The following is an 11,686-nucleotide window of genomic DNA, read 5'->3' on the forward strand; positions in this document are numbered from 1 at the left end:
TCAAAAATTTGCTTACTGTGAATGGGGCCACATTATTTGTGGGTTTTTTCATCAGTTGTATTAGGCCTTATATTTTTCTTGTGTTTAGATAAACTTCAGCCCTTTGATGAAGTGGTCTTTTTACTCTGTTCATTTCCAAAGGCGCTATCCCCTTGGTGTTTTAAAAACTCTGAGATGATTGAGTTCTGTAGAGTCCTGGTGTGTTCCGGCCTTGGTAGGATGATGCTCCGCTGTTGAGCGCAAGGCTTCCTCTCACTGTCCGGACTGTGCCTCCGAAGATCGTGGGGCCAGGGCTGCTGGGCAGAGTAGCTAGGAGTGGATGTCGGTTTCTCTTCCATGAGCACATCAGTGAAAATATTAAAGCTGTTGTCTCTCAAGTAAATGGTTTTTATTTTATTTTTTTTAAAGCAAAGGGTAATAAATGAAAACGAGACAAGAAAAAAAAGTTGCAGGATTGTCCTGCTACAATGCTATATATGGTTAGATTTCTAAATTAATTCCTGTGTAAAAAATATGTAATTGTTTATTCTTATTTTTCAAATATGTTTTATTTTTTTAATTCTATTTTTTTCTTCATATTCTGTAGGAACTCAAAGTTTAACATATCAATACTTGATGGAAAATACCTGTTCCGTATTATGTCTAAGATGTTTGATATTCACACAGTGAGATTAAGCTCAACTGCCTGTGTTGTAGGGTAATAATAATAAGCTTCTCTTCTGGAGGGTTAACAACCTAAGTTTGCAGACCAAAAATTAGAGAAAAGGAAGGGCTGCAAGGACAGCCAACATTGTGGTTTAGCCTTTCAAGATCAGTGAAGACTCAGGACATAGGAGAACCTGTACTGTAACATCATGTAACTTAGTAGTGTCCCAAATTTTCTGATCAAGGAGATTATGGTGCCGCAGAAGAAAGTGATTGATGATGTAGAGTGTGCCTAAGGAAAGTCACATGGAGAGAAAACATTCTCTCAGGCTTTCACCGAGAGCAAACTGGTCAAGCAGTAGCCGTGACTCATCCACATGGCTAACATTGACAAAGGATCTACTAACTGGTACAGGGTTTCAGGATAAATCCTGAGGGGATTTTACTGACCTTATTAGTTACAAAAGTTACATTTCTTGTTATATAGGTTTTGCTTTATCTTGGTCTTAACCATCCAGTAGAAAAGTATAAAAACAAAGTATGAAAAGTAAAGTATATTAATATGCTGAGCTGTAAAAGGCTCAAATAGTAGGCTTATTAGTCCTACTATTATGGACTACTGGACTATATTGGAATATTTTACTGAATTCACACACCTACAATATTTAAATGACAATGAAATATCCTTCTCTGACAAAACTAAACAAAGAGGATAGAAATGAATGACCATTTTGTATCTGTATATTTAAAATAGAATAGGTATACAGCTACTTTCTCTTAATTCAATGAATAGAAAGATTTGTTCTAATAGTGTTTGTGGACACGATATCATGTCTGCATTTTGTACAATGAGTAACCACTAAGACAACAATATGCATTGTATTAATTATTGAAACTGTCTTACTGATCGGTTTTGAAACTTTCATTGCTATTTGTTTCTCAATAAAATTATTAAAAAATATTAAAGCTGGTAGATAAGCGCTTAGAATCAGCGCTTTTCAAAAGAATTTTATTATAATCTATTTTTCTGTGCCACACAGGAAGAATTCAATGGAAAACCTGATTCCCTCTTTTTTAACGATGGCCAGCGAAGAATCGATTTTGTTCTTGTGTATGAAGATGAGAGCAGAAAAGAGACCAATAAAAAAGGCACAAATGAAAAACAACGGGTAAGGCTTTCCCTTTTTTCTCTTTAATTCTCTCTTTATTCCTTCCAACATAGTAAAATAGGGGAACTATTTTTATGTAAGCAGTTAAGTGAAACCAGTGCTGAGATATCATGGAGCAAACATATTTTTATTTTCTCTGCTCGCGTTTCCCACAAGGCATGTTAGCAACAAAAAAAGAAATGGGAACAGGAGCGTCCTCAGGCGCTGCCTCTGTGGGTTTCTGTGTAGCACAAGAGGTTAGCTCTCAGGCACAACTGCCTATTTGCAACTAGGTGGAAAAGCAAGCTAATAATTAATGCCAACAGGTGTGAAGGCAGCGCCCAGTGCTGCTCACCCGGGGGAGGCAGGGGCATGTGTGTGTGTTTTCGGATTCATTTCCATCACACCAGGAAGCCTTCTGTTGCTGCGCCACTGACAAGGGGCCGAGTTGGCCCTTGGACAAGCGAAGTGATTGCCCAGCGTTTTGGCCGCAGAGCCGGCAGGCGCGCAGCGCCTCCCACCCTCCGCTTTCCTCAGCCCCGGTCAGGCTGGTCACCTTTCCTTCTCCTTTGCTTCAAGTTATTTTAAGGCTGAGCCACATCTTTGTCTTGCAATATTAAGACCTGAGGGCTAGGATTCTAACAACTGCAGGGGGCTTCTTTTAGAGTGTTACAGTAGGTAAAATGGAAGGAGCACATTCCGTGTGTGACACTTGTGTCCCCTTTGGAAATCCTTCCCTCATTCTGTTTTTTTGGGTTTTTTTCCTCTAGACTTGTGCTGTGACACGTACAACCGTAACTGTTCCTGTCCGTGCCTCTTCCCTAACATGTCTTTATCTTAAATCTACTACTTTCCTCCTATTCTTCAAACCAAGTGATAAAACCTTTTGGAAAATATCACCATCAATACTGCTTTACTAATGTTTTTAAGTTCGCAAGGGGTAAGTTCACAGTATTACAGGGCAACAGCGTGAGGGGAGTCCACCTTTAGAATCGGACAAATTCTAATCTGCCGCTGTGCAGTTGGAGCACTTTGGGTTATTCACAGGTCAGCTTCCAGATGACATAAGTTTAATAATAAAGTGTATTGATTAGTGACTCGAAGATGGCGGCATCTGTGCCTGGAACACGGCCTGGGCTCTGTTCCTTGCGTCTTTCAGGCACCAGGCTGGCGCAAAGGCCCTGCCCTGGGGTACCATCACCCCAATTCCAATAGACAGGACCAGAGAGGGACAGCAGGAAGGACTGGAGATTCTTCATCACCGTGCTGTGAGTCAGTGCAGAGTCCTGGTCCTCAGAAGTCAGGCAGGTAGAAAGCGTGGTCTCCGGCAGGATAGATGGCAACTGCGTGTGTGCTTACGCAAATTTTCTTAGCAATATTATAGGTTTTTTAAAAAATATATTTTGACATCTCTGGTGACAGATTGTATCTTACAAATGGAATGTCGTATTTTCACTGGCTGAATTTCTTAATACAATCTGTGGCATCTCGGAGTTAGGAAAAAGACTTTCTAACACCTAGTCCATAGGATTATGGCAAAGATGAGGTACGATAGATATACGGAGATGTTGTATAAATGTGCAGCACATGTAGATAGTAAATAGTAATTTCGGTACCTGGCCCTTTCATTTGGTCTTGCTTAAAATAATATGCTTATATAAATAGACACAACTTTGATTTATGTAGTTTTACCACTGGAGTAAACTTGCTCAGAGTACTTTGTTGTTTTCTGTGGGCACTAGGATATGTTGTTTCATTGTAGTAACCACTACCAAATATTCATATTTGAATACCAGCAGAACTGTACTGAGACTATATAAACTAAGTTACCCAGCCCTACCTAATGCATTAAAGTATGAAGGAAACAGTTCTGGTTTTAGGCAAGAGATTTACTGCCCTGGTGAAGGGGCCCTAGAGCTACTTACATTATTAATAAATTCTGCATTAGCTTCAGACAGAAATAGGTCCCATGGTGACTCTCATAAAGCAGGAGGGGGAAAAATCATCATTAATTTGGCAATCCTTGAACTCAGGGTCTAATACACAGCACTTCAATGCTAGTTTTTATAAGCCGCACTTTGAAGTGTTAGTTTGTATTTGTGCATAGAACTTAATTTATCCCCCATCAGAATTCAAAGCTCTGCTTTGGAATCATATTTTTATTAATTGGAGAAACATTTTGAAGTTCCTTCCCGTTGTCAGCAGTTACTAAGGATTTAGTAGAATACCCAGGAGAAGCAATTTTAAAATCCTGTTTTCTTTGAAAGAAAATAAAGATTTATATGTAAATCCTAACATATAAATTTCTAAAAGCAACATCAAAGTGGACTTGGCCCGGGGCACAGGGAGGATTGTACAGCATGTTTAGGGATGGAGAAGGACAGAGGGAGTGCTGCAGGCACCAGATACTGGGGCTTTAGAGCAGCGTCTTCTCTCCAGCAAAAGGACAGATCTTTTCCTAGGAAAACATTCGAGTAGCACCTAACTCGGGCCCCTTCCGTCAGCGCGGTCACTTCAGAGGCGCCCCCTCTCCTCCTTTAAAAGCCTAAACTGTTCACATTGAGCTTTTCCATAGGAGGATTTAAGCTTGCACAAGTGCTCATTTCAGCTTGGGTTTCTTTTTTTTTAATTTCAAGTCACAAGAAAATAAAACTAAAAATGATTTAAATGCTAAAAGATTTTTTTTTTTTTTTTTTTTTTTTTTTCTGGTTTAAGAAGTAATCTGGAGATGGAGACATCTGTGGGTTAGATCATTCATTGGCTCAGTGAGGCCACCCCGTCCTTCTGCTGGGCTGTCCTGAATGCACTGGTTCTGGTTAAGCTGGCTTAGCTGGCCATAGAGTGGCTGCTGAGCTCCAGGTAGCCAGGGCAGAAAGAGGGACTGGCTCGTCTTGCCTCTGGCTCTTCTCTGAGAGACAAGAAAGATCTTCTAGAGGAGCCCTTGGAAGACTTCCCTTTCCACTTCCTTGTCTCTGCCACTCTGTTCCCAGGTCGGCCACCGAGGGCCTCCACAGCCACTGGCTGTGTCCCCAGAATCGTGCTGCTAGTCAGAACATATTCGAGGGAAAAAATTACATCCACACTGAACAGATGTAGAAACTCATTTTTGTCATCATTCTCTGAAGGGTGTTATATAGCCATTTACCCAGCGTTTCTTATTGTGTTAGATGTTACTGGCAATCTTTCGATGCTTTCCGATGGAGGAAGGAGCACGCAGATGCACCACTCAGTAACAGGGCCCCGCGCTCCCGTGGAGCTGGCCGGCCACAGACCTCCTGGAATCGGCCCCTCGCGGTCAGGGCGTCGCACCGGCAAGATGAGCGTGTTGCCTTCCTTGGCGTAGGCTGATCAGGATTGCTGTGATTTATCTTGGGAATGACCTGATCGCTGGCCCTTGAAAAGCATTCAGTCTTTTTCTTTCTTTGTATGAAACAAAAGCGAGGCTCTTCACAGATAGCCAGCAGTGCCTGGCCCCAGGCATGATCAGGGTAACTAACTAGGTTCGATCTATATCGTAAAGAGCAAAGATGGTTTAGCTAAAACAAGTCCCCATGTGTTTCTCAAGCCGCTCCTGCTCATATTTGTTAGTAGTTGCTTCTTTCTGTCTCCTTTCCCTAGAACTGCTAACAAGGAGCAGAATTGACCTATTTTGAATTTTGTTTTTTCTCACGCTTACCTTCCTTCAATCGAAATCATTTCTGACCATGTGATGTGTCTCAGTTACTTTTCTGTCAGTGCCGGGACAAAATACCCAGCGCCTACAATGAAGGAAGGAAAGGTTTATTTAGCTCAGTTTATGGAGGTTTCAGTGCATACTCGGCTGACTCCAAGGTAGAGCGGCGCATGGCGGAAGGGCAGCAGCTCATGGTGGTGGAAAAGAGCAAGAGCAAAGTGCAAGAGGGAGGAGCAGGGGCGGCGGGGCAGCGGGGGGGGGGGAAGGGGGGCAGCGGGGGCAGCGGGCAGCGGCGAGCCCCTCTCCTTTGCTTATGTTACCTTCAGGCTGTGTGCCCCAGGGTGGGTGTAGTGCTCACACCCACAGTCCCAGCCTTGGCTCATGAACGAATCACAAACTCTAGAGCAGCACCCCACTGCATGAGGCTTGCGGGGACCTCTACACACAGACCATGACCTGATGGCATCATTCAGTTGGTGGAAGCAGGAAAACCGTATACGCAGTCCTGACCATCTGTATATGTTTCTTATCCATTCCTAAAAGGTGATAGAACTTTTTTTCCTTTAAATATAGTTGGCACAGGGTCTCCCTATGCAACTTGTACTCATAGTGGTCCTCTTGTGTGCAGCCTCCCCAGCCCTGGGATTACAGACATGTGCCACCATGCCTGGTCTTGGTGGCCGGCTCTCCATGCCCAGGCAGCAGGGTACATGGAAATGTTATGTCCTTAAAGTTGAGAAAAGGTTTATGAGTAGAAGTGTACAGTTGTTCACGGTTCATGAAGATGTTTTCACAGGATAGCACTGTACATCACTACGTATCATGAGTTGGTGGTTCTGTTAGTACAATTTTACAACAATCGTGAAGAGCTTGTACATTTTTATCAGCTGTTTGCAGTTATTTTAAATACTTTTACTGTTGTCAGACGCATTTTCAATTGTGGTTTGTGGCTTAGTGTTACGTATAAAGGAAATTTGTTGGGCTTTTTTTGTCCCGGTAAGTTCTCTCTGGGGACCTTGATAAGCTCTTTGTGGTTCTGAGAGTTTCTAGGGCTTCTTTCAAGCATTTACAAGTGAGGGCTGTATTGCTTACAAAGAAGTTTTATTCTTATTTTTGCCATCTTCTGTTGCAAAAGGGGGCAGGGCTGGCTGGCATGCGGTGCTGGGGGATCGAATCACGGTCCCTGTGCTTTGCCAAGCTTGTTTCTTTTCTTTTCTTTTTTTTTTTAAATTATTTATTTATTTTAACATTTATTTTGTGTGTGTGTGTGTGTGTGTGTGTGGCCAGCTCAGCCCACCAGGGGGCGCGGCTGGCTGGCATGTGGTGCTGGGGGATCGAACCGCGGTCCCTGTGCTTTGCCAAGCTTGTTGCAAGTAGGTGCTTTAGACCACTGAGCCATCTCACCAGCCCCTAATATTTCTTAAGTAAAATCAGCAACACATAGTCACCGTTGTACTCATGATTTTAATGGAAATATTCACAAAATTTAAGCACTAAATATATTTGCAGTAAATTCGCGGTAGATTTCTTTCAAAAAGTTAAAGGGATTCTCTTTTAGTTCTTGATAAATTTTTATAGCAACTGTCTTTTACACTCTATGGATTTTTTTAATCTGCTGCAGTAATTTCATCTTAATTAAGTCTTATGTGCATCAAGTCCACATGTTCCTTATGTGTGGGCAGTTGGTTCTAGACCCCCGCAGAGAGCATACTCTGAGGCCATCAAGCCCCTCCTGTGGAACAGCTCAGCATTGAGGTGTAACCTCTGCACGGCCTCATACACGGTAGATCGCCACTGGACTGCCTGCAACACCCAGTAGCAAAGTAGTTGCTGCGTAAGTGGCTGCTAAGCCGTATTGTTTGTGGGCTGATGACAAGAAGAGAAATCCACGCGTGTTTGGTAACAGATAAAAATTCTAAAAAAATGTTTTCTACTCTCACTTGGGTGAGGATGTAGCTTTAGAATCCACAGGTACAAAGGGCTGATGATGTTTATCTGTGGCCAGTAAGATGGTAACTAACAGTGTAGGTCACTCGGAAATAACACAGATAATATACAGACACTAACAGCATAGATAACCCAAAAATTGTTTCTTGTGGTCTTTCACATGTACTGTATGATTTCCGTAGTTATTAGTGCTCTACATATTGATGCTGCCACTACATAAGTTGGAGTTTCCTTATGAATTAATGAAAAATATTCATTATTTTTATGTGAAATACAAGAATAATTAAACCCATCGATGCAGAGATTGTGGTGGTTACCAGGGGCTTGTGGGAGAAGAGGGGTTGGAGAAGTATTGGTCCAATTAACCAAAATGTCAGTTAGGAACAGTAAGTTCAAGAGCACTACCGCACAGCGTGGTGAGTATCATTAACACGCTACTTTGCCGGTTGGGTGCAGACTCTCAGTATCCTCAGCACAAGAAGTGTGTGAGGTCATGCTTGTGTAAGGTAGCTCGGGGCGGTCCTCTGCAGGGTGTGCACGGTTTTAGAAAGCATGTAAATGCAAAATACATGGAACTTTTAGTTTAAAATGTTGGGAAAGTGAAAAAGACTGAGGTCATTTGAAGTATAATAGCAGTTAGATAAGTAGATGAGCATGAAATGTAGAGGCAAGAAAAATAGAAGGAAGCTTGTAGGGTAATAAAATTATTTATTAGAAACCATAAGACCTTCCTCAGAGTTCAGCTGCAAACTTGCCTCTCAGATGCCTAGTAGTGGAAGAAAGTTGACAGGGTATTATAAATTACATGGCCCTAAGTTTCGACGTGATAAAAACGAGACTGGTGTATTTAAAAGAAACACGATGGTGTGGTAAGGGAATCTTCTGGAAGCCGCCCAACCTGAGAGAGCAGGTGTGACTGAGGAGCCTGGCAGTGGGCTTACCTCTGCCAAATAGAAAACAACGGAAAATAAAGAGAATGGTGAAGAAGGTGAGGTTCCCCTGAAGGGCAGCGTAGAAAGTCCCCCGAGATTGACCTTCTTGCCCTGGGCAGCCCAGGAACCGGAAGCTCACGGTAAGATGGGTTACGTTAGGGTGGGTTTCCTTAGGATGGGTTATGGATGGTGTGACAGCCAGCATCTTTGGTCCAGGTCCCAGGCTACCACCTAAGCGCTCTGTCTCTTGCCCTAAGAGGAAATGGGGTCTGGCTCCAACGTGCTAATTTTTAGACTAATTCAAGAAGCACCTCTATATTTTTATCCTTTTCTCTAGTTTTCCACCCATTTGGTGTACACTAAGATTGGAGGTTGAAAAGAAATTAATTAGAATTAGAATCAGCAGTTTCAAGTGGCAGCTACAAAATGTGTTGCTGGTGTAAGCTACTTTGGTTTTATTTTTGAAGTCTCAGCATAGGAGCAGTGAATCCAAGTCTCGCTGCTGATCTCCGGTGAGGGACAGACCCTTGGTTCAGACCTTTCACATAGGACAGTGAAAGCTGGCCAGTCACTTCCCTCTTACCAAGGACCTCAGCCACGTAGCCACAAGGATGTGTAAAACAAAACACATTTTTCTTGACTGTCCCTACTGAGGGCCTTAGGTATGAGCAAAGAGGCCATTGTTTGTTCTGGTACTGACAGCCGCCTTTTTAAAGGTGACTGTGAAGGGTACAGCCAGGGGCTGGAAGAGATCACCTGCAGAAGAGCTTAAAGCGGACAAATGAGCAGATGTGAATAGTTGCACACGTGCCCCTGTACATGCACGTGACATGTGTGTGCCCAGAGTGGTGTGTCCTAAGAGAAGGTCCCTTAGGTGTGCCTCATAGGACTTCATCTAGGCTGCTTGTTAAACGTGGGCTATGCTGGCATGCGCTTTGTGGTCCCAGCACTTGGGAGGCTGGGACAGGAGGATTCCTGGGAGTGCCAGGCCAGCTCGAACCACATGGTGAGACCCCATCTCGAAACAAAAAAGAGATTGCCCAGGCCTCACGCCACCCCCTCTGTATCAGTTTCTCCAGGAGAGGCCCCCGAGAATCTATATTGTAGGTGAGCGAGTTGCTCTTAGAAGCAGTTGGTTTGGAAAATGCTTGACCGAAAGTGGTTATTGCAGCAGTGGATTACACATGAGTTTGCCCACTATGAGCATTTATTTCTTTGTAATTATTCCAAAAATGCCACTTTAAAAGGTGATTTTGGAAGTGAACGTCAGCTAAGTATTCCCTTACACTTTGTGCTTGTTCCTGGAAATATCTGTCATTTTCTGCCCCCTCATGACCATACATTGAGTAAACACCTCGTCATACAGGTGCACTAACGTTGAGGGTCTTATTGCCAACCTGTGAACTTAGATCAAGCCGCAATTGATTAATTTATGTCTTCTGTTTGTCAGACCTTCTGGAGCCCGTGATGTATGTTAATAAAATAGCAGATAGTGTCATTAGTTAGTTTTTGGGCAAATTCAGTGTCTTTGACTGATTGTCAGTTGCTTTGTAGACTGCACTAAGGTTAGCAAGTATAAAATAAAAATTAACAGCACCATCAGTACTTGAGAGCCATGAGAATATTTGAAATGAATGTTTCATATGCTTTATCAGTCTCAGCTGATTTATACTGTATTGTTACAGTACATTTGTAATTTATTTTTAATTTATGTATTTGGTACAGGGTCTCACTATGCAGCTTGGACTCATAGTGATCCCCCTGTCTCAGCCTCCCCAGCACTGGGCTTACAGGCGTGCACCACCATACACCGTCTCTGGCTGGCTCGGTGCTCCTGGGATGGGGCTGGCATAACATACAGTACTGGGGATCGAACCCGCAGCCTTGTGCTTACTTAGACCACTGAGCTGTCTCCGTGGCCCCTGGAATTTACTACTTAGTCATTTGGATCCCTACTTTTTACACTGAAAATGCTGGTTGCCATGGAGAAAATGGTAGATACTGGTATTTATAGTCTGGCAGGAGTGTTTCTGTATAGTTCATAGGTAAATTTTTTTTTTTGTTGTTGTTGTTTAAACAATGACTTGATTAAAGCAAATGAGGTAGATAATACTTAATCTAAGGTCCTGGGGACAGAAACCGTCCCTCCTGTGCCCCTCTGTCCTTTGTGACTTGGGTTGCTTTCTCTTGTATTTCTCTTGACAGCTTTATGACTCTCTCAGAGGAGTGCAGGTAGAGCTCCCGCGCCAAAGGGCGACTGGGTGCTCCTGTCCTGGTTTCTGCGCCCGTAGCGGCAGAATCGAGCGCATCTCCCTGTGGTGTGCACTGGGCCTTGGTGATGGCAGGCGCTTTGGCTTCCAGCATGCAGCAGACCCGCGTCCCTTGCATCCAGGAACTTACGGCTCCAGCGAATTTATGACTTAAGTGGAAGTCTGGTTTAATCATTTTCTGCTACCAGACACAAATCATAGGCCATAGTGTAGATTCAGGTCTTACACAGGAGGTTTTCCGGCAAGGCACATAGATAATTTTTAGTTAAAAACTGTAGCTTCACGTGTTTGCTTATCTAACAAATATTTATTGAGCAACACCTAAGTCGGCCAGCATTTAATATTGTCTTTCATCTTTAATATGGAAGACGGCGCTACACTCATTTTTCAGATGTCAAGTTACTTATGGAAGTGTAACTTCTGCAGAGAAGTGAGAAAGATGATTTCATACTGAAGAGACTTCAGCAGCCTTTTCTAAAGCAGGCAGTCTTTTCCGGCTGTGCGCCTGTTTAACAAGTGTAGCACATACGCTAATTTACTTTAGCTACCTGACATATGAAGAAAACAGGGTTGATCAATTTTTAAAGCATTCCACTGGTTCTTTGTGCTCCGGTTGCCATGCCAACGGAAAGTAATAAGAACTGTTTTATTAAAGCACCACCAAGGTGACATAGTAACAGCTTTGAACACACATAAATGTCCTTGATTCAACTGTTCTAAGTATTTATAGTTGGTGGCAAAATAGAGGGCATCATATGCTAACTCCAAGGCCTGCCAGTTACCTCTGGAAAGATCAAGTAAATATCTCAGGAGTTTTTGGTAACAAACTAAATAAGAACTAAAATAAGATAAATGAGCACAAGCTTTCTGAAGGGTGGTACAGCAGACATATTAAAGGACTTAAAACTGAACACCAGTGAGTGACGGTTCTGCTTCTAGTACTGTGTCCTGAGAGGGCCCTAAGGGATGCACAAAGATTATTCTGTAAGCGTCTTTATAATAATGAAACATTAGAGGGGCTGCAGAGATGGCTCAGTGGTCTAAAGCACCTACTTAGAACAAGCTTGGCAA

General features: G+C 42.9%; 1 protein-coding gene across 2 annotated transcripts in view; it reads left to right on the forward strand.

The window, feature by feature from the left end:
- The window catches only part of Ano6 (anoctamin 6), a 169,584-nt gene that overhangs the window by 88,177 nt on the left and 69,721 nt on the right, over positions 1-11,686 (forward strand). For both annotated transcript variants that reach the window (XM_023723612.1, XM_023723613.1), the window contains one exon: positions 1,686-1,814. In XM_023723612.1, coding sequence (XP_023579380.1) covers positions 1,686-1,814 — 129 coding nt within the window. The remainder of the gene's footprint in view (positions 1-1,685; positions 1,815-11,686) is intronic.

This window comes from Octodon degus, unplaced genomic scaffold, assembly GCF_000260255.1.
Source record: "Octodon degus isolate 3935 unplaced genomic scaffold, OctDeg1.0 scaffold00100, whole genome shotgun sequence".
Lineage (NCBI taxonomy): Eukaryota > Metazoa > Chordata > Mammalia > Rodentia > Octodontidae > Octodon > Octodon degus.